Source organism: Equus caballus, chromosome 20 (genome assembly GCF_041296265.1).
Source record: "Equus caballus isolate H_3958 breed thoroughbred chromosome 20, TB-T2T, whole genome shotgun sequence".
Lineage (NCBI taxonomy): Eukaryota > Metazoa > Chordata > Mammalia > Perissodactyla > Equidae > Equus > Equus caballus.
Window position 1 is genome coordinate 40,442,544 of NC_091703.1, and position 22,005 is coordinate 40,464,548.

General features: G+C 42.1%; 1 protein-coding gene across 4 annotated transcripts in view; it reads left to right on the forward strand.

Annotated features, from left to right (window-relative positions):
- The window catches only part of TBC1D22B (TBC1 domain family member 22B), a 66,732-nt gene that overhangs the window by 1,546 nt on the left and 43,181 nt on the right, over positions 1-22,005 (forward strand). For 2 of the 4 annotated variants that reach the window (XM_001500276.5, XM_005603868.4), the window contains exons 2-3: positions 11,392-11,448; positions 19,477-19,784. In XM_001500276.5, coding sequence (XP_001500326.1) covers positions 11,392-11,448; positions 19,477-19,784 — 365 coding nt within the window. The remainder of the gene's footprint in view (positions 1-11,391; positions 11,449-19,476; positions 19,785-22,005) is intronic. The other 2 variants (XM_070244498.1, XM_014734391.3) reach the window with 1 other exon arrangement.

Consider the following 22,005-nt stretch of genomic DNA (forward strand, 5'->3'; position numbering starts at 1 on the left):
CAGCTGCAGTCTACTTGGTGATGACATTCACGTTTGGTTGTGCCCCACATGCAGCCTTTCCTGATTGATTCAGGTCTTATCCTTCTGGGATAATCCTTTGAACTTGTGACCTTTTTTTTTTTTTTAATAGCAAGAGAGAAATGAGGGTCAGTGGTGGCCACATAGCAGTCTTATTTTATTCAAGATCCTATTAGACATGTGGAGAATAGAGTGGGAATCAGCTTTTAGTAATACAGTATTAAAATAATTCAAGGCAATGCAGAGATAGCTTCAGATTAAAGTGCTGAGGAATTACAGTGTTAATATTAATGCTGAAGACTTCTGTGTTTTTAGATAGCATCACTTCCTGCCAACTGATTCCTTTTCCTTCCTGGTCTGGTGAGCTCTCCTGTCCCGCTAACTGCTGTTCTCTGGGGTTTTCCATGGTGAGATCATTAAATTTCAACATCCTAAGGTTATGATCAGAATCAGTTGGAAAACTGTTAAGTCAGGAAGCAGTATCTGGGATGTGGGACATGGCATGGTCTTTTGTGCTTACTGACTGCTGGTTGTTATTAACAGTTTTTGGTTTCTCTATTTCTTCTTTTGCACTATAGGATTGGTCAACTTATTTTCAAAGCACTACTTTTGTGAGATAGGAAGAGGATCTTTTTGGTTTCTTCAAGTTTCTGGCTTCCTTTTTCATTTTGAAGAGGAATATAGAGGGATAGAGGAGAGAACACTTGTGTTCAGAAAGACTTGGGGTATTATTTTGGCTCTGTTACCTGTGTGATCAAGGACAAATAATTTACTCAGTCTCTCTGGGCTTCAGTTTCCTTATCCGTGAAATGAGAATACAAATACTTTCCTCAGGGTTACAGTGAGGACTAAATTAAACATCTTATTTGTAAAGAACCTAGGACAGTGTTTATTTGGCACATTATAGTAATTCAATAAATACTAGTTGTTAGTATTGCTGTTCTTGTTAGAGCAAGTAAACATTTAAAAGAATGTTTCTCAGATCCTTACCCGAGTCCTAGGTCTTTATGTTCACGGTTTATCTTAAGGCATTAAAATGTTAACCCGATTCCTAATAGTTTTTAGTGCCTTTCTTGGGGAAGAGAAATATTGTTCAGCTGCATGCTTTTAGCTGGGAAGCCCCAGGAGCCCCTGATTATGGGAGAAAACTAAAGTTCTTTTAGATAGAAAGTGCTTTGGTTCAAGGAAAATGTTAGGGCATTTTCTCAAGAATAGAACTTTTGTTTTTGTACTTTTTAGTGAAGAGAAACTTTCTCCTGAGTGGAGAAATGACATAGATGACCGTGTCTAGGTCCCATGGCAACCTAGAAGTGAAACTTGTTTACTCTTCTTTGCAAATTGAAAGTGATGGCAGGTTACTTTCAATTTCTTTGGTCATGATCCAGCAACCTTAATGACAACAAATAAGAATTTTCTATAGTACAGTAACCTAAGTTCAAAATGAATTAAACATCTTTTTAAAAATAACAGCTTTATTGAGATGTAATTCACATACCATGAAAATTCAACCTTTTGCAGTGTGCAATTCAGTACTATTTAGTATATTCATCTAGAGTATAGATGGTTTTGTGCAACTGTCAACATTAATTTCAGAACATTTTCTTCACCCCAAAAGGAAACCTCATGTCCATTAGTAGCCACTCCCCACCCCCCTCCCCCCTCCTCCAGCCCCTGGCAACCACTAATCTTTCTGTTTCTATGGATTTGCCTATTCTGGACATTTCATATAAATGGAATAATGTGACAAGGCCTTTTGTTACTGGCTTCTTTTATTAAGCATAATGTTTTTTAGGCTCATCCGTGTTGTAACATGTATCAGTATTTCATCCCTTTTTATGGCTAAATAATATTCCATTGTGTGGATATATCTCATTTTGTTTATCCATCAGTTGATGGGCATTTGAGTTGTTTTCACTTTTGGCTATTAGGAATAATTCTATGAAATTCATGTGCAGGTTTTTCTGTGGACATATGTTTTCCATTTTGAGTATGTGTAAGAGTGGAATTGCTGGGTCATATGGTAACTTGATGGAATTAAATATCTTTTTGTGTTCTCTCAGTTATTCATAAGAGCCCCATGTACTTAATACATCAAATGGTCCTTGCGTGGATGCCTGGGAAGATAGGAGGCTGTGTTGTTGGGAATGTGGGCTCTGGAAACTTGCAACTAGTAGATAAGTTCTGGAGATCTGAGGCGCAGCATGGTGATTATAGTCAACAACACTGTATTATAAATGTCAAAGTTGCTAAGAGACTAGATCTTAATTGTTCTCACCACAAAAAGGAAATAATAATTATGTGGTGAGATAGAGGTGTTAGCTAAGTTATGGTGGTAATCATTGCAGTAAATAAATGTATCAAACCAACACAGTGTACGCCTTAAACATACACAATGTTATATGTCAATTATATCTCAAAAAAAAATAAAAAAAGATTGCAGGTTTTGACTGCCTGGGTTCAAATCCCAGCTCTGCCACTTTCTAGTTACGTGACCTTGGGCAAGGTACTTAACCTCTCTGTCCCTCAGTCTCCCCAACTGTAAAATGGGGACAGAGTATCTTCCCTATAAGGCTGTTATGAGGAATAAAGGAGATAACACATAGAAAGTGCCTAAGAGGTACTCAGTAATATTAGCTGTTAGGAAAATGATAATTGTGATTACAGTAGCTCCTATTTTTATTTGTTTCTCCCCTTTGCTCTAGTTTCTGAAACTGGAATTGAAAAACTTTGATCAGTGGTGTGTCTGGAGCCCCCAGTGAGTCCTGAGCAGGAGGTGGGGGTTGGCAGCACCTTTTATTGTTAGTTAGGCAGAGGGTTTTTGGAGGCACAGAGAAGCCTGATGCAGGGCAACTATGGCTATGCGGTGTTCGTTATCGATGAGGAGTAGGACTTGGAGCAATGTTCTCAAACTTCAGTGAGTCACTTGGAGGGCTCGTGAAAGTGTAGATTGCCGGGCTCCACTTCCAGATTTTCTGTTTCAGTAGGTCTCAGGTGGCACCTGAGAAGTTGAGCTTCTAAGAAGTTCCTAAGTGATGCTGCTTCTGCTAATCTGGGGGCTGTGCCTTGAGACCCACTGAGGAAAGAGCCCTGAATCAGATTGAAAGAAACCTGAGTTCTGTTTGCGAGGGGCTTTTGCTGTATGGATCTTGAACAATTTGTGCACCTCCACTTGGCTGTCTAATCAGCATCTCACACTTAACACGTCCAAATAGAACTCTTGATCTCCACCTCTGCCCATTCTTGCAAAGCTGTCCTTTCCATCTCATTTAGTGGTCGCATCTTTCACCACGTTCCTTAGACCAAAAATCCCAGTGTTTTTTGGCTCTTCTTGTTCCTTTCCTGCCACATCCAATTCATCAGCAAGTCCTGTTGTCTTGTCAGAATGTATCCCGAACCTGAGCTCTTCTCACCACTTCTCCCCTTGCTGTCATGATCAGCCTCAGTCCTCTCTTGCCTGGGCTACTGCTGTAGCCTCCTGACTGGTCTTCCTGCTTCTCTTCTTGCCCCTCTACAGACCTCTCATTTGTAGTTAGAATAAAATCCAAACTCTCTAAGTCTTCCAGGCCCTTCATGATTGGAAAGATGGGCCAAGGTAAGGACTTTGATCTTTATCCCAAGAGCAGTGGGATGTCATTAGGAGGTTGGCGGGGGCTGTGACAGGATCAGATTTGCATTTATAGAAATATCATTCTGGGGGCCGGCCCCATGGCTTGGTGGTTAAGTTTGGTGTACTTCACTTAGGCAGCCCGGGTTCATGAGTTTGGATCCCAGGTGCCGACCTAGACTGCTTGTCAGCCATGCTGTGGTGGCAACCCATGTATCAAGTGGAGGAAGATTGGCACAGATGTTAACTCAGGGCTAATCTTCCTCAGGAAATATATGTATAATTCTGCCTGCCTTGAGGAAAATGGCTTGGACCAATATTTTCAATGAATGGGGATGGGGACACACAGTTGGTGTTTTGGGTGAGTTAATTCTGGGTAGTACTGGACTGTAGGATGTTTAACATCCCTAGCTCCTGCCCACTGAATGCCAGCAAGACCCACCAGTTATTGGTACAAACACCCTTCCCACATATACGTGCACACTTCCAAACACTCCAGCTTCCCCTCCCCTTCTGTACTGCCAGTATCCATGCTTCCCTGCTGGGGATCGAAATGAGTTTAGTTAGGAGCCTTTTGCAGTCAATAGAAGGAGAGGCGATGATGGCTTGGACTAGGTCTTGGTGAGTAGAGGTCAAGTTTGAGAATATCCACAGGACTCGGTGAATCATTGGATCTGAGGAGTGAGGGACAAGAAGGTGCCACTCCCAGGTTTCTGGCTTAGGTCGTCACTTAAGGTTGTGGTGTCATATACTTAGAGAAAAAGCCAAGTTTTAGAGCAAAGTACTTAAATTCTCTGTGCTCAATTTCCTTATCTATGAAGTGAGAGGTTTGGATTAAGTGAGCTCTAAGACTTACCAGTTCTGAAGTTGAGTGTTAAGCTTAAATTTACCTAGTCCAACTTTTGTCAATGGGTATTTCTCTTTTGCTCTTTCACTCACCTCCGGCACGCTTGATAGGTAGGAGTAGATGGTGGGAGGGGGGCGCTGATGGTGAGGGGCTGCTGAAGGTGGGCCTTTCTATCTTGTGCATTTTCTTTTTCCTCCCCAAATCCCCAGTAGGTACTTGTACATCCTAGTTGTAAGTCATTCTAGTTCTTCTGTGTGGGACACTGCCACAACATGGCCTGATGAGCGGTGTGTAAGTCTGCGCCCAGGATCCAAACTGACGAACCCTGGGCCACTGAAGTGGAGCACGGGAACTCAACCACTTGGCCACAGGGCGGCCCCTATCTTGTGCTTTTGAAAGTAGCAAATTGCTGGTCCTGCTGAACATCTGAGTGTCATGAAATTGTAGAATGTTAGAATTCGACTCTAAGACCACTGCAAGTGAGGAAATGGAGGGCAGAGAGGGAAAGTGACTTGTCCCAAATCACACTGCAGATTTTTTGACTCCTGGTCCATGCTGTTTCTACTACTGCTTCCCCCTTCCCTCAGTCTCTGCTAAGATTATGACACCCTCTGTCCGAGCACCTCATCGAGTCCAAGGAACGCTTGCAGTGAAAAGAAGTGGATGAGACTTGGAATGAGGGAGACCAATGTGAGCCAATGCCTGGCTCATTTCTCACATTCTTGTTTCCAATCCTTCTGGGAAGGGCTTCTCCCACTTTTTAAGCAAAAGTGTTTATTGTTAAAGTCAAGGAACTCTTTTTTAGCATTAAATGAAGTTGAGGAAAATGTCTCATCACTTAAATTACTTAGGAGCCCGTAGATTTTTAACTAAATCCTCTCTTATTTGGTCATTTTTCATAAAGAGAATGAATCTAATAGTAGACTCAGTGTGATGGTCCCAGTCTGTCTGAGCAGGTACTTTACAACCTATTCTTAGCTTGAAAATGTTTTACTGATAAAGTAAGTGACTAGAAGATACTAAATTATCACCGGAACAGCGTAGATCCCCAGTTCTGGAAGACTGCCATCGAGTGTGTGTGTGAACCTGAATCAGTTGCCAACACGTTTGGCTTTCAATTGGATAGCTCTGTTCCCATATTTGCTTTAGCTCCTTTGTCAGCGCCAAGCAAACACCTGTTGATTTTATCTACCAAGGCTTTTGCCCTGTTCCAACTATGTAAACTAGCTATGCCAACACATTCCGTTGTGTTGGTTTTATTAAAGAGAATGGTGGAGGTTGACTGGGATTTTTGCCTTGTTCTGTCTCAGTCGCAGCACATCCTGTGGCATTCTTTTGTCTGCATATGCAGAGAGATTTCTCTGAGATTCAATGTGTTTGCCTCCAGTGTTTAGATCTAGCTGGACAAGAGTCAGCTTAAGCAGAGGCCTGGGTTTGCAGAGTTCCAGTCTTCACTCTCTCAATATTGTTCATTGCCTGCTGGTGTGTGTCATGCTCTGCCAGGTGGTGAGGGGACTATAGAAAAAGACGTGACACCCCCAATGCTCTCTAGAAGGTGAAAATCTACTTGGCACCGTGGCCTCCCCTGGTGAGGATGCTGTGTTTGATGGACTTTCCGGTTTTTCCGCTCAGCATATGTCACTTTTGTAATCAGAAAAACTTAAAAGTGGAGCTGGGTGAAAACACGTTGTTGAGTGAGAAAAGCAAGATGTAGAATATGTACAGTGTGCAGTCTTTTATGTAAAGTTTTAAAACATGAATGTATGTTGTTTATGGATTCATGAATACATGTAAACATATAAAAACAGATGGGAAGGATTTCCTACGCTCTTCAGGGTAGTTCTCTCTTGGGGAGAAAGGGAAGTGGCCTGGGGATGGCAACTGGGACTTCAGTCATCTAACGCTTTATTTTCTTAAAGGAAATGTGATGTTGTTAACATTTGTTAAATCAGTGTGATGGGTTTATGGATGTTTGTTATATTTTTCTCTGTAGTTTTCTTTGTGTTCGAAAACGTGAATTAAATGCTTTTTACCCTTGTGTTAGAGCAAATGTTTTTAAAATTTATGTTGGGGAGATCAGCCAGCCAGCCATGAAGTTAACTAATATTTAAAGTAATGTTTATGATTTAGAGTGAAAATAAGTCATTTATACCGTGTGAAGCCATTTAGATAACATTTAAAAATATGCAAAACAATGCTATATGTTGTTTATGGATACATACATAGAAAATAAAAATGTAAAAAGAAAAATGCCTGATTTAATAAGATTGCTTCATAGGAAGGGAGGGAGGGATGAGCCGGGGTTTCAACTTCACGGCGTCTTATTACTTAAGTAGGTGTTGAGCACCTACCTGGGTGTGCCTTAAATTGTGATCTAAATCTAGTTTATTTAAAAAAATAGTTTGTAAAAGCAGTATAAACCCTGACTTTTGTATTTTAGGGAATCAGAGAAGATATGGGTTAGTGGACACCGGGGTAGAGTTGGAGAAAGTCTCATGGGGGGTGTAGAATTTGGAGGGCATGTTTCAGGATGGATATGACTTTGGAAAGGAAGTAGGGAGAAGAGCCCAATATGGTAATGAAGGTGTGTTTGGAGGGCGGAGTGGAGACCAGCCTGCTCTAGAGTTGAGTTTGGGTTTGGGAGGACAAGGGATGGGACAGGCTGATAGGTAAATTGTAAGTGCCGGGAAATCGAGCACCCTAATTGCCAAGCTCTTTCAGTCTATCTTCATTTAGTCTTTGTGATCATCTTGGTTTCGTTTGCTTTTCTAACTTCTTGCCTCTCCTTTTTGAGATTCAGTACACTGATTAATAATACAAAATGTTCCAGGTACAGATACATCATGACTTAGTTCACGAACATGTTAACGAATTCATTGTGGGCTCTTACACCTTTACTGATGAAGTCCAGCATTTATCTTGGTCTTTCTGGCTGTGCCAGAATGTTGGGCTGAAATCTTTAAAAAAAACGTCTGCCATGATTTTAAGATTCCCTTCCTGGAGAGTAAGTGACAGCCTTTGTCCCTTAAGCCTGCACAGTTAGGACTGTTTTTTTCTGCATGGATTACTGGCAGATAGAAATACTCTTTTAAGGAGAGGATCTAAGGCTATTCCCTCTTATTTTTCTACCCAGTCACCTAACCTAACCGGCCCATTGAGATCTTCCTGCAGTTTATCCTCTGATCTTTATATGTTACTACAAATAGGCTTGTGAACTTGGAGTTCAAATGTACTCATCTTAGGGTATTTGCAAACGTTAAAGTACAAATCAGTGCCTTTTTGGTTTTTTTGTTTATGCTTTAATTTTGGTGTTGTGTAAGCTTTCTCTCTTGAAGCCAAACTTTCCCTTTTTTCTTTGATCTCTCTTATTTTCTCTTTCTTTTTCCTCTGCCTAGGAAACTCTGCAAACACATTAAAGTAGTATTTTTGCATTTCTTATTAGTATATGTAATGGTTTGTTTACAAATGACTTAAAACCTTGCAGAGAAGTTTAGAGAGTAGAGATTTTTATAACTAAAAGGGTCAGGGCCGTGTCCATAACTAAAGATCGTGTGCAAGAATATTCCCTCTGGAATTGTAGTAGAAATCAGTGTGAAAATGGTTGAACTGATTACATTGTTTAAAAGCAACTTTCGGATCACATCTGTTATGTCACACAAGGTACTTGGCAAACTTGTTCTATTTTCTAAATGTTGTGTGAAGAATAAATTACAAAAATGGGAGGGAGGAAGAAAACCAGCATTTCTTGGGCACTGAGTGTGTGCTGGGCTGCATTCTAACGTGTGCACATCTACCCCACCGCCTGCTAGGAGTTGGGCTAGAGGCTTTCTACACATTGTCCTATTTAAACCTCCCAACCCTCTTAAGATTGCTTAATTTGTTTCTTACAAAGGTGATACATGTACATGATAATAATTCAGAAAGGTCTAGAGAGGTTTGCAGTGAAAACTTAAGTGTCCGCCACGGGATCCTCCAGTCGTCTGGTTGTTCTTCCAAACCACTGCTGCTGGTGTCTTGTGTATTTGTTCAGAGATACCCTATAAATACATAAGCCTGATCATATAAATATGTGGATGTGTTTTATTTTAGAAATTTTTCTAAAAATGGAGGCATATTATGCATGCAATTCTGCCTCTGTTTTCAATGAATGTTTTAGAGTTTGTTTCATGTCAGTGGATATAGAACTGCCTCATTCTTTTTTTTTTTTTTTTTAAAGATTTTGTTTTTCCTTTTTCTCCCCAAAGCCCCCTGGTACATAGTTGTATATTTTTAGTTGTGGGTCCTTCTAGTTGTGGCATGTGGGATGCCACCTCAGCATGGCCTGATGAGTGGTGCCATGTCCGCGCCCAGGATTTGAATCGGCGAAACCCTGGGCCGCCGAAGCAGAGTGCGCGAACTTAACCGCTCAGCCACGGGGCCGGCCCCGCCTCATTGTTTTTAACAGATACACTGTAATTTGTTTAACCAGTCCCCTGTTGATAATAATCCTTTTTCTTTTAATAGGTAAGTCTAGCCCATTTATATTTATTGGCAAGATTGATATATTTGGTCTTTGTTCTATTTTTAATATTTTCTTTTCAAAATATCTTCCACTATAAGGACTGAACTTGCTTTGGGAAGTGGGTGTGCATGTGTATATTCTGTATATATATCTTTTTATTCTAGTGATTGCATGTAACTTTATACCATATTTCTTGAGACAGTATCTGTTGACTCCCTTCTATGAGCAATGATGAAATTAGTATATATTTCCTGCCCCATCCCTACCTGCTTTTAGTTGATTATATTGTTTTTCTTAGTTTTATTTTATATCTTAAAACATCCTTATGCCTCTTACTTGAGCTATTAGCTTTAAGTATCTTTTGAGCCTTTTTAGTAAAAGATGAGGAAATCAGTGTACTTATTTGTCTACTTTTTTCTCTGTCCTTTTTTTCTTTTCTTTTCTTTTCTTTTTTTTTTTTGCTGAGGAAGATTCTCCCTGAGCTAACATCCCCTGCCAATCTTCCTCTTTTTGTATGTGAGCCACCGCTGTAGCATGGCCACTGACAGATGAGTAGTGTAGGTCTGTGCCCAGGAACTGAACCTGGGCTGCTGAAGCGAAGCATGCGGAACTTAACCACTAGGCCACTGGGGCTGGCCCTCCTCTGTCCCATTTTAACGTTTACCAGTTACATTATTTTTACATTTTCTTCTGCAACCATAAAGCCTCAAATTTAAGACTTGGTCTTAAGGTTAAATCAATTAAATGCTCTCCATCAGTCCTTTGCCATAGTTTCTCCATTTATCTCTATGTTTTTTTGGGTTTTGTTTTATTCTGTTTTGTTTTTTTAAAAGATTTTATTTTTCCTTTTTCTCCCTAAAGCCCCCCAGTACATAGTTGTATATTTTTGGTTGTGGATCCTTATAGTTGTGTATCTCTTTGTTAATTGAAGTTTTTCCCTTAGTAGTTTCTTCAGGAAGGAGTCAAGGAAACCATATGCCCTGAGTTCTTACATGTTAAAACGTGTTTTTCTTTCACCTTTGCACTTGAACAACAGTTTGACTTCATATATAATTATTGTCAGGCTACTCTTTTTTTATTGTGAATCATTACAGAAAAGTACATGAAACAATTGTGTAGTATGATAACTTGATGAATAATCACAAAGTGAACACCCTAGAAGCCCCCTTGTGTCTGTTCTCTGTCACACCTCCTTCCTTCCCCCCAGAGGTAACCACATTCTTTTATGTTAATCACTCCTTGCTTGCCTTTTTTTGTGTGTGAGGAAGATTGGCCCTGAGCTAACATCTGTTGCCAATCTTCCTCTTTTTGCTTTAGAAAGATCATCACTGAGCTAATGTCTGTGCCAATCTTGCTCTATTTTATGTGAGACACTGCCACAGTGTGGCTTGATGAGTGGTGCTAGTCTGTGCCTGGGATCTGAACCTGCAAACCCCAGGCTGCTGGAACGGAGCATGTAAACTTAACCACTACACGACTGGGCTGGCCCCTCCTTGCTTTCTTCATAATGTTGCTACTGTGGATGCATCCCTAAAGAATAGAAATAATTTTTGCCGGTTTTTGAGGTGCGTATAAATAAATCATAGAGTATTTGCTCTTTTATCCTTTGCGTGTTTTGTACTCAACATGACATTTGTAAGGTTCATTCTCATTATTACTTGCAGCCTTACTTCACATATTTACCTTGCTGTATAGTGCTCTATTATATGAACATATGACCGTATATTTCTCTGTTGATGGACACTTGGATTATTTCTAGTTTGAGGCTAAAAGCAACCATACTGCTATGAATAGTTTGCTGTATGTCTTCTGATACGTATATGTGTATGTTTGTCTTAAGATACATATGTGAGAGTGAAAACACTGGGTCTTAGAGTATGTACATTTTGTTCTTCTAGATGTGGCCAAACTGTCTTTTGAAGTAGTCGTACCACTCTGTACCCCCACCAGCAGTGTGTGAGAGTTCCTTGGGTTACTCTTCCCTGATAGGTAGTGTTGCATCACTGTCTTTTAGCCCAAGTGATCCTTTAGGGTAGATGGTATTCCCATTTTACAGATGAGAAAACAGGTTCAAAGTTGTGAAGTAGTTTAGTGCGAGTTGACGGAAGTAATTGCTCCCAGAACTAGCATTTGAACTCTGCTCTCTCCAACTCTAAAATCCGTTACCTTTCCATGCTGCCTTCTTTACAGATAGAACTTCCCGACGATCAGGTATGTAAGGCACTGAAACCTCACCAGGGAAGATGAACATTCTCAAAGACTTTAGTTTTAAAGAGCAGGTTGCTCTCCTTTGGCTTGAATGTAGTGTTCTTGGAGGTGACCTGTTTCTCAAAGTCCCTTCCAATTTTGTGATGCAGGTGGTACTCACCCCACATATTTGGTTTCCTGACGTCTTGCTTCTTCCTTTCTTCTTGCCTGCAGCATCCAGCCTGTGTATGGAGCACAGCACCCTCCTCTGGACCCTCGGCTCACCAAGAAGTAAGTCAGGATATTTTCCTTTCTCGCGTGTACTTCTTCCAAAACCCTTGACCCCTCCCCTACTTTATTGGAATGATCGTTTCTACTTTGACTTTTTCTCCTCTGCTCTGTTTTGGATCAGATGAGCAATCCTCTTACCTCTAAACAGTCCATTACTAAGTGGGAGAGTAACTCACATCAGAGGTGGAAACTGGTCTATGTAGGGTTTGGTGTTGGATTCTCTGTTCTGGTGAAAAAGTATTTATTGATTAAATATTGTCCTGAAATTGGATGATTGATGATCTTCTAGCAGGAGATCTGGTTTCTGGGGCTTCTTGCGTCTGAGTATATATAGGTCTGCCACCTTTTTCTCAGTTGTACTGTGAGGACTAGGGTGAATAGAATTTTTAACTGTAGGGCTGGCATTCTGCAAGTCCTCCTTCTCTTTGACACGCTCAAGGAAACCCAGCCATACAGTAGAGTTAGAAGCTTTCTGGAGGCTGTTTCTCTAGTAAAATTCTAATAAATTGTTTTCAAACACAGCAGAGACCCTAGTTAAACCCAAGCTGTGTGGGTGTGGATCTGTACCCCCAGTTACCGCTTTCTCACACCTTTCTCTCATGGGCCATCATCCAGCCACAATGAATTTAGATGAGGAGATGAGTTGTCTTCTCAGATTTTCTAAGAACTTTAGCCTCTATCTTTGGACGTGCTTATTACAGAGACCTATTTCTAGGAAAGCTGGAGTTGTAGTGAAAGCTGAATGATTCTAGAGGGATGGGAGCCCTAGGTTCTCATCCTCCTGGGGCCTGTAGTAATAGTCAGCCTTTCTTCCTTCACGGTCAATGGGGAAGTAAAGATAACGTACATTAAAGTATTTTGAATACCTGGAAAAATGCTGTGTCAAATATGCATTATCAATGTGGTAATTTTTCTTTTAATAACTGAATGTGTGGTGAACTTTCTGTAACTCTGCAGTGTGCTCTTTTTCCATTTTGGCCGGTATGGGGAAGGTACAGTCTTCTGAATTACTGTGGAAGCAGGACTGCTGTTCTTTCTGTAAGATGCATGATTTTTATATCAGAAACTACTAGAATGTAAGGTCTTTGAGGGCAGGACTTTGTTTTGTTCACCACTATAGCCTTGGTACCTAGAACAGCATGTGGCACTTAGTAGGCACTGAGTAAACATTTATGGAATGAAGGAGTGAAATCATTGCCTTTACTTACACAACGAGCTTTTCTTTAATGTCTCTTAGCTTGTACCTTGTATTAGCTCTTCTTAAGGGGAGCATATTTTCTGTGATATTTGTGTGGTATTTCCATTAAGTAGAATGAATTTCTACTATTTCCCGGTTTTCCCAACAGTAGGCTCTCTGGTCTGTTGGCCAGTGTAGCAGGCACTGTGGACCCCTCACCCAGCAGCCTTCCCTGCCCCCAGCCCCACCAGCCAGCAGCAGCCGCTGCGGCTTCCTTGCTCAAGTACCGTAATTTCAGCTGTCGAGCAGGTGACAATGTACTTAGAGCAGGTACCTGGATGAGTTCAGCCTTTTATAATAATTCCTTGGTAATCCCGGTGACTGGTCTGCATGGTGGGCTCGTCTCATTGGTTCTGGCCAGTGAGAGGTAAATTAATTTCTCCTGACGGAGGGTTCTTAGATTTTCTCCTTTGATCAGAGAGAGATCTTTTTGTGAAGAAAGCCTCCTTTTGCCTTCACTCATGTTTCCTGCTTTTGAATGTGGTAGTGTGAAAATGGGGTGCTGAAAGCTTAGCAGTTGACTGTAACCTGAGGGAAAGGCCAGGAGAATTGCAGAGACACAAGCCCAGCGCTGTGGCTGCACAGTCTTTACAACAGTTGAGCAATCTGTTCCTTGTAGCCAGTTCCATTCACAGCCAGGATTTGTTGATTGGTAATGGATCCATTCCAACTTATTTTATAGCAGCCTTTGATAAACACGTGGCTAACATGTCCGGCCACCTGGATATAAGGCAGTGGGATGGCCTATCCCATTTTATGTCTGGGTCAGAGTCACCATGCCTTGTCTGGACCTGTCTGTCAGTGTTCCCTGATTCTGTATTTAGGACAGGTCTTGAGAAATAACACCATATCCTAAACTGCCAAGACAAACTTTATATAGTCTTATTTTCCCACCTATTAGTGGTATGAAACCATGACTGTTTTCGCTGATCATGCGGCAGAGCTGCAATCATACTTTCCATAGGAGAAATCACTTAGCTCGGCAATTTGGGAGGAATATAATTGTCACTGAATAAATTGCTGCCCTTTCCATGCACATGGTGGTTTCGTATTATTAATTCTTTCTAACATGGGACAACATCTAGGTCTGCAGTGGACCACTTTACAGTTCCAGATTGTTGCTATAAAACATTTATCGCCCTTATTTTAGTACCTTTGTTGGGACATTTTTATTACTTTCTCCGCTGCATGATTATCGTTCCACTTCAAACCACCATTAATTACTGTGTGGTTAATCCTCGTCACAGCAGAAGCCTTACGTTGGGTCTTCAATCATCTAAACTTCACGAGCACAGTAAGTCGTTCCCCATCTGTGTATATTGACTTCAATTTGCCAAATTATTGCCATTAGTGATAATATTGCCTGCAATAATTTTTATAGCCCAGATAAAACTAATCTTACTGCAGAGTGGCCCCACTTGATGGTATGACAAGCTTCTAAATTTATTGTTTTCTGAATCGATACTAAAGTGTGATAGCTCTTGGTTCTGAGTTATAAAGCTGGTTCACCTGAAGTCACATTAGTTATTGAGAAGACTGGATTTATTTGAATGTCACTTAATTCCCACTTGCTTCACTTTCCTTACCAGTGTCCAATATTATTTTTCTAAATAAATTTGTGTCATATTTCTACTAAGTGAACAGCCGTATCAGTAAAACAGTGTAGTATTAATCAAATTACAGTATGAGTCATCTTTTGTTTCCTAACCTGTAGCCACTCTTTTTCAAAATATCCTGGGGGGCCGGCCTGGTGGCACAGTGGTTAAGTGCGCACGTTCCGCTTCGGCGCTCTGGGGTTCGCCGGTTTGGATCCCGGGTGAGGAGATGGCACCACTTGGCATGCCGTGCTGTGGTAGGCGTCCCACGTATAAAGTAGAGGAAGATGGGCACGATGTTAGCTCAGGGCCAGTCTTCCTCAGGAAAAAGAGGAGGATTGGCAGCAGTTAGCTCAGGGCTAATCTTCCTCAAAAACAAAAAAATACAAAAAAAATATATATCCTTAGGTCTTTGTGTTACCATTTAACAAAAATACATTCACCAGACAACTAAGTTTCTCTCAAATGTGCCATTTATTAGGTTTTTGTGAGTGTTTAGTGTCACCTGCACTTCTTGAATCCCTTTTTCTTTACCACTTAGTAGCTCTGTGATCTTGGGCAAATGACTTAACCTCTCTGAGCCTTAGTTTCCTCACCCATAGAATAGAAATAATAAGACTCACCTCACAGAGTTGTGAGGATTAAATGAGATATCTGTGAAAGTGCTTTCTAAACTCTAATTTGGCATACAGTTGTAAGGAGGTAGAGTGAAGGTGTCTGTCAGAGGCCAGTTTGGTTGTAACTTTGATATAGTTCTGTTTAAAGAATCTTGGTTAAACTTCAAGCCACAGTGTGGCATTCTTGTACCTTGGGTTAAGTATAAATTAGTTGGGACCTTGTTAAAATAAGGCAGCCTCTAAACCAAAGGCGCCCCCAGCTAGAATTACTTAGATTGATTTTTTTACTGTGACCGTTGGGGTCAAAAGGGAAGAGAGACATTTCTCCTCCAAGGACCACATCTCTGGACATGGCATCTCCCCATTCTGGCCGCTGATGTACTTAGCCCGTTCCTGGTAGACGGGAAGTTATTCCTACGAGGGAGAGAGTCAGAGCTATCAGCATGCACACTGGAGAAACTATAGCTGTGGTGTTCTGTGCTCAGTGTGCTTGGCAACTCCTCTTCCCAGGCTGCAGATCCTACTGGGCCTTCTTTTTAACCAGTTTTTCTAGGTACAGTAGTTAAAGAGTGCATGCAAGCTTTGCACCCAGGGAGGCCTGGATCAGAGCCCAGGCTCACTGCTTGCTCATGACCTCAGGAAGCCTCGGTTTCCTCATCCGTAAATGGGAATAATAATAATGGCACCTCATAGGCTTAGGAATGAGCATCAGTGAGAAAATGGATATATATAAATGTTAGCACAGAGCCTGGCACCTAGTGAATAGCCAATAAATGTGAACTATTATGTATATATGAATTTATATTATCTCCTCTGGAGAGAACAAAATTAATCAACGTGGAAAAGCTTCAGAGCCTTAAATCTGCCCATCGTCGTCGCCGGTCTGTAGGTTTTTCTTCTTCTGTCAGTGGTAACGCAGGTGCCTTTCCACTCTCCCTCCGCTCTTTCATTCTCGAACGGGGTTCTCACCAACCTTCTTGTGTTCTCAGACTCCCACCCCTCCACGTGATACCGACCCCTTCCTCTGTGAAGACCTCTTTCTTCAGGACAGAGTGGACTTTTTTTAATTGGTTGGTTGAGTTTTTGAGTTTTATAAAATAAGACATCCTAAAATAATTTCTAGCAGCCTCAAAATGGTCTGCTTTGAATCCCATGTCTTTCTGTCACAGAGAATGACAGCCTTTCGTTCCTTCTTTCCTTTTCATTGTGTTGGAATGTCCTTCCCATTTCCGTTTGCAAAAGTCTTCATATGAGTAAATTCCAATTCTTAATCTAGTTCACTTATATTGAATCTTCATCTGCTTCAACAAATATAGTGGAATTCTTTAAATGCATGAAAAGGTGTAAAGAGGAACTTGACAAACACTCACGTACCCACCACTCAGCCGCTTTGCCTCCTTCGTTTGTATGGGAGGCTCAGTGTCTGTTAGAACCTGCCGCTCAGTATGGCCCATCTCTTGGGGTAGTGTTTTAATCCATATGCATATGCTTCACCCAATGTTAGATTGTCAGCATCCAGTCAATTCTTTGACCTGAGTTAAAATTCATCTTCTTGGTATGATGGTTTATTTAAAGAATTCTCAAAATAGCAAGAGGGTATTTAGGAAACATCAACCAGAAGAAACCAGGAGTTAGCCTTGGCATCCAGAGTACTTGATACCCCTGTTGGATTCATCACGTGCAGTCCTGAGGTAGCTGTAGCCTCCAAGGAGGAGAGCAGCAGGAATAACCACAGACGCCTGCAGTATTTTAGTGATGGCGGCTCTTTCTTACACGTCTGCCTATTTGTTCATGACAGTGGACCTCCGAGGGTGTCCTGCAGGTGGCGGATGCTGGATCCCCTTTTCCAGGGGAGAGGCAGTCATAGTGATGAGTCCAGAACCTACGGCCTCACCAGGTCTGCAGAGGAGTAATTTGCATTCTGGCTCATGGGTGGATTTTTTTTTTTAAGATTTTTATTTTTTTCCTTTTTCTCCCCAAAGTCCCCCCGGTACATAGTTGTATATTCTTTGTTGTGGGTCCTTCTAGTTGGGGCATGTGGGATGCTGCCTCAGCATGGTTTGATGAGCAGTGCCATGTCCGTGCCCAGGATTCGAACCAATGAAACACTGGGCCGCCTGCAGCGGAGCGCGCGAACTTAACCACTCGGCCACGGGGCCAGCCCCTCATGGGTGGATTTTTGACATGTGGATATTTGCACTGCATTTCCTCAGTTTTATTTTCTTTGATTTGGGCTCTTGTTCATTTCTGATTGTCCATTCTGTAGGTTTATAAGTACTCTTACTTTGGGGATTGATAATAGCCAACAAAACAACTTTTTCCCCGATTAATAAAAATAATATGCTCATTGTAGAAAACATGAATAATTCATAGACGTATAAAAATGAAATTAAATATCACCTGTAATTCCACAGCCCAGAGATAGGCATGGTTAACATTTTGATGTATTTCCTTCCTGGTCTTTTGTATGCATATACTTTTTAAAAAAAAATACAGAGAGCATAAAAATATATAATTTTGCTTCCGATTTCCTCTTTATTGAGATCATTTTCTAGTGATATTAAATAGCCTTCAAGATGTGATTTTCAATGGCAGTATAACATTCCATCTGGTGGCTGAACCATAATTTATTTCAACATTTCCAATTTCTAGATGTTTATGTTGTTTGCAGTTTTTAACCAAAATAGATAACACCATTATAACTGTTTTAGATCATCTTTGTGTGACTCTCTGATTATTTTCTCACGGGCAGAGATTTTTAAGGCTCCTGGTGTGTGTGTTGCCAGGGCGTTGTACGACATACACCCCCACCTGCAGTGTTAGAGAGCGGGTCTCACTACCCCGTCAGCACTGAAGAGAATAAGGCGAAATCTTTGCTAACTTTGTGGGTGGAAAATGGTATCTTGTTTTCATCATATTTGAACTGTTACATCTTATCATCTCATGTTCTCTCTCATATTTTGTGTGATGTATTTTCCTTTACTCTGTGTGTGACTAGCGTTTGAAAATAATGCTTCAGTGACATCTTACTCCTTTTTTGGTGTTAATAGTGGAGACATTCCAGTGAGCTTTCTGAGTCACCAGACTGCATTTCTCAGTGTTAATGGTAGTTGCCTTTCACAGTAGGTGTGGGGCTCATCGAGGGGGGTGGGGCAGGTCAGCAGACCACCCGCCTCTACCCAGAGGGAAGAAACATCTCTTGGAAACGGGGGACCTGCAGCTCTTCTGGCAGAGCCTCGGTTTCCCTCTAGAGCTGCCCTGCCTTGCTGGAGGAAACATGAGGCGTTGTAACGACGTGTTTACCCCGTTACATTCCAGCCCCTAGGTGTAAACTTACACAAGGCTCTGTCCTCTGCTTCCCTGTTGGGGGTATGAGGTCTGCTAGTTAGGACTGAGTTAGAAATGTCCCAACCACGCAATCCCCTGGACCCAGAATAAGGGCCCCCGGGCCATAAGCAGGAGACATAAAGAGAAAAGGTTTAGGAAAGTAGGAATGGTCTAGACGACTCTTAGGACTAGGCCCTCTTTCCTCAGTGAGTTAATCTAGTGTTTCCCAAACTTTAGTCATGTACCATTCTCATGAGTTTCTGCCATATTCTGTACTATTATCTAGTAAATGCATCTTAAAAAATAAATTCATTTTATTTACTCAAATAGATTTATTTTTTAAAATATACCTTATCGCTTCTGTAAATGGAAAACCAGTATCATTTGCCAAAAATAGAAAACCTTAAAAATAAACACAGTGAAAAACAAAACAATCTTATTAATTAAATTCTAAGCCAGATCCTATTGCTTGCAAATATGTCAATCCTGAAGCTGTCCTCATTTTGTTAAAAAATAGTGTTTAAGTCAGAGTAGCACCAACTGTCTCCTCTAGGCTAGCAGAGGGACTTCAACAGAATGAAAAAGGAACAAGCTGTTCTTTTTGAAACTTGGTGTCTGATGCTACATATGGACCACCTAAAATTATCTCTTGTTCTACCGGTAGTTTCTATCCTGCTCTAAGGAATAGGTTAGGTTATGTTGCCATAACAGATTAACTCTGAGATCTCAGTGGATTGACACAACAAAGGTTTATTTCTTGCTCAGGTTATGTGTCCAAAGTGGAGTCCGGTGGGAGTGGAGGGCAGACTCAGCTCCACATAGTCACTCTGTTATCCAGGCTGAGGGAGGCGCCACCGTCGGGAGCCTCACCAGTTACCACAATAGAAGAAAGCTTATAGAGAACTCAGACCTGTCCTTTTATACTTTGGCTTGGAAGTGATTACCTCACTTCTCTCCTCAGCCCATTGGCCAGAACTAGTCTTATGGCCTCTCCTAAGTGCAAGGGGGCTGGAAAGTATAGAGGAGCACGTGGAATGTTTGGTGAACGTTGCTGTCTCTGCTACATCTGTCTCTGCACAAAGGGCTAGTCTGGCTGCATCTAGATGAGGAATGGATACGGGTGGTTTTTGCTTTGAAGAAAGTAATGATTGAGTATGAGATAGTTTGTAATACTGTTAATATTGTATTAAGCAAGTGAAGGTGGTTAGATGTGTCAGACCATTCCTTGGTAATGGTGTCTCCTTTCTTAAAGCTTCATTAAAGAACGGTCAAAAGTCAATGCAGTTTCTCTGAAGAATAAGAAGGCCTCCAGTTTTCATGAATTTGCCCGGAATACCAGTGATGCTTGGGACATTGGCGATGATGAAGAAGAGGACTTTTCCTCCCCTTCTTTCCAAACTCTGAACTCAAAAGTTGCTTTAGCAACTGCAGCCCAAGTCCTGGAAAACCACAGCAAGCTGAGGGTGAAACCAGAACGGTCCCAGTCGACGACATCCGATGTTCCTGCCAGCTACAAGGTCACAAAGTCCAGCAGTGATGCCCAGCTGTCCAGAAATTCCAGTAAGTCTATCCTCCTGCCCTCCATAGCCTCAGCCTTTTCAGTGGATTTCATTTTAAATAAAAACAATCTTTTCTGAGGGTATCACTCAGATCTCCCACTGGATAATAAATAAGCAAGCTAAAGCCTGAAGTATGACATCAGTGAGCCTAGCTGTACTTGGTCCTCCCACCTGGATGGCTGCCTGGCCCTGGGACCTGGGACTTCACTTCCTGACACCCAAGTGTTGCCTGCCATTCTCTTCTTCCTTTGCCTATGGTGGAGTCCCAAACTTTTGTGGTTTGATTGTTTCACATTGCTTTAGGTCTGGTCACCTTAAAGCGTATTGACTAATGTATTTGAAGTTGTTAGTGGCTGAATTTCACAAATGTTTGGCATCGGTGCTTGGCCTCTTTAGCCTGGGGAACAGCCACTAGCATGAGGTTGTCTTCTTCCTGTTCCTGAGGGAAGGAGCAACATGTGCCTCAAGGCCCTGGGTCACAGCTCCCTGCCCATCAGGTTGGGTGGGGCGGGAGGAGATGCCCCTTCTGTTTCTTTCCAGGAAAGTGGCTGCAATAACTGGCTGAGGTGATGGCTTTATCAGAAGTTTGGGGACTCTCGTACTCTTTCAAGTATGCATTGCTATATTTAATGTGGCCCTAAAGGGTTTTACGGAAGTCAGTTGTTCTGAGCTGGAGAGGGAAGTGTCATCATTCTAGTGAAAGTTAAAACAGCTGACTGGTAAAGGGTGAAAGGAAGTTGAAGAATGTCAGAGCTCTGGAGCCCGTCCTGGCTCACGTTCCAGCAGAACTTCTTCTACAGTTTCAGACTAAGCCTGTGGTCATGAAATTGTGTGTAAGCCCTTTAAAATCATTCCACAGCCACTTTCCATTGTTGATTCAGGCCCCAGACTGAACCTTTAATGCCATGCGCAGACAGACACGCAGTGTTGATTGACTGGGTGGCCGCAGCTCCAGGCTATGGAAAGTATCTACACACCATGATTGAGGGTCTCCAGGGGGTCCCCGTGTGAGGAAGGCCCCAACCCAATCCCTAATGAGCTGCCCTTGTGCAGCCAGGACCCCCAGAGCATTCATTCCCTTTAGAGGTTCCCTCCTGTGAGCGTCGATCTGTCAGTCAATGATCTCTGGGCTGCTCCTCAGTCTCAGCTCTGTGGTGTGTGGCCTGTGTTTTCTAGGCCCCATGTCACACTAGGCGTTTAATCCAAGTGCCCTGGGGCAGTTGTCTCTGTAAACCTTCTAGCTGTGTTGGTTGGTTAGTATTCACAGTTTAATTCTTGTTGTGACTACTGCTTTTTAAGGCCCGGATACGTAAAGAATATGAAACTGTCATGAAAGGACAGTCGGAATTTAAAACTGAGTTTTGTTTAGGGTAGTAAAATAAATAAGGGTTGTGGAGTCAGACAGGCCTGAGGTGGCATCTCGACTCTCCCTTGCAAGTTACTTAACCCCTCTGAGCTGCAGTTTCCTCTTCTATAAAATAGTCATAAATTGCTGCCATATGTTGTAAGTATCAAATGAGAGATCACATGTAAATGTGACCAGCATGGTGCCTTATACTTAGTAAGCACTCAATAAGTGTTAGTTCTATATTGCTCATTTCTCCCACCTACCATTTAGTTTAGAAGTGTCTAGAACCAGACAGGAGTTCAGCTTGAGTCTGTATTCCTGTTATTTCTGTCGTATCCCGGCAGAATTGAAAGGTGGTTCATTTTGGAAGGAAATGCGCGAGCACAGGGCAACTGCAGCCATCCAGAGAGGGATTGCTTAGGCCAGAGCTGCTCACCCTTCTGGTGGGCCAAGGACAGGTAGGAGGTGTGCTGGGATGTGATGCTCTCAGCCCGTGGGCCAGCTGGGTGGGCGTGGGGCCTCAGGAGAGCAGCCACCTTTTATTGCAGTGTGCCCTACAGTGTCACCATTTCTTATGTGCTCCGTGATGTGAAAAGGGAAGGCAAACACCGCCTTAGACTACCTTGCCGCCAAACTCACTGCTAGGCACCAATTCTAGATTGAGGTAGAACGACAGCATTTGCTTTTCCCCTGGAGTTGCCAAAAATGTTCTCAAAGTTGCTACAGCATCTGGAGTCTGTTAGCACATAACATGATAAAAATGCAGCCCTTCCTCTGGGCGGACGAGGGGAGCACGGCTGGGTTTCCGTCCTCTGGCTGCCCCTCAGCAGGGCACCTGCAGGCAGCGCACAAACCACACAGCCGCAGCTCTGCT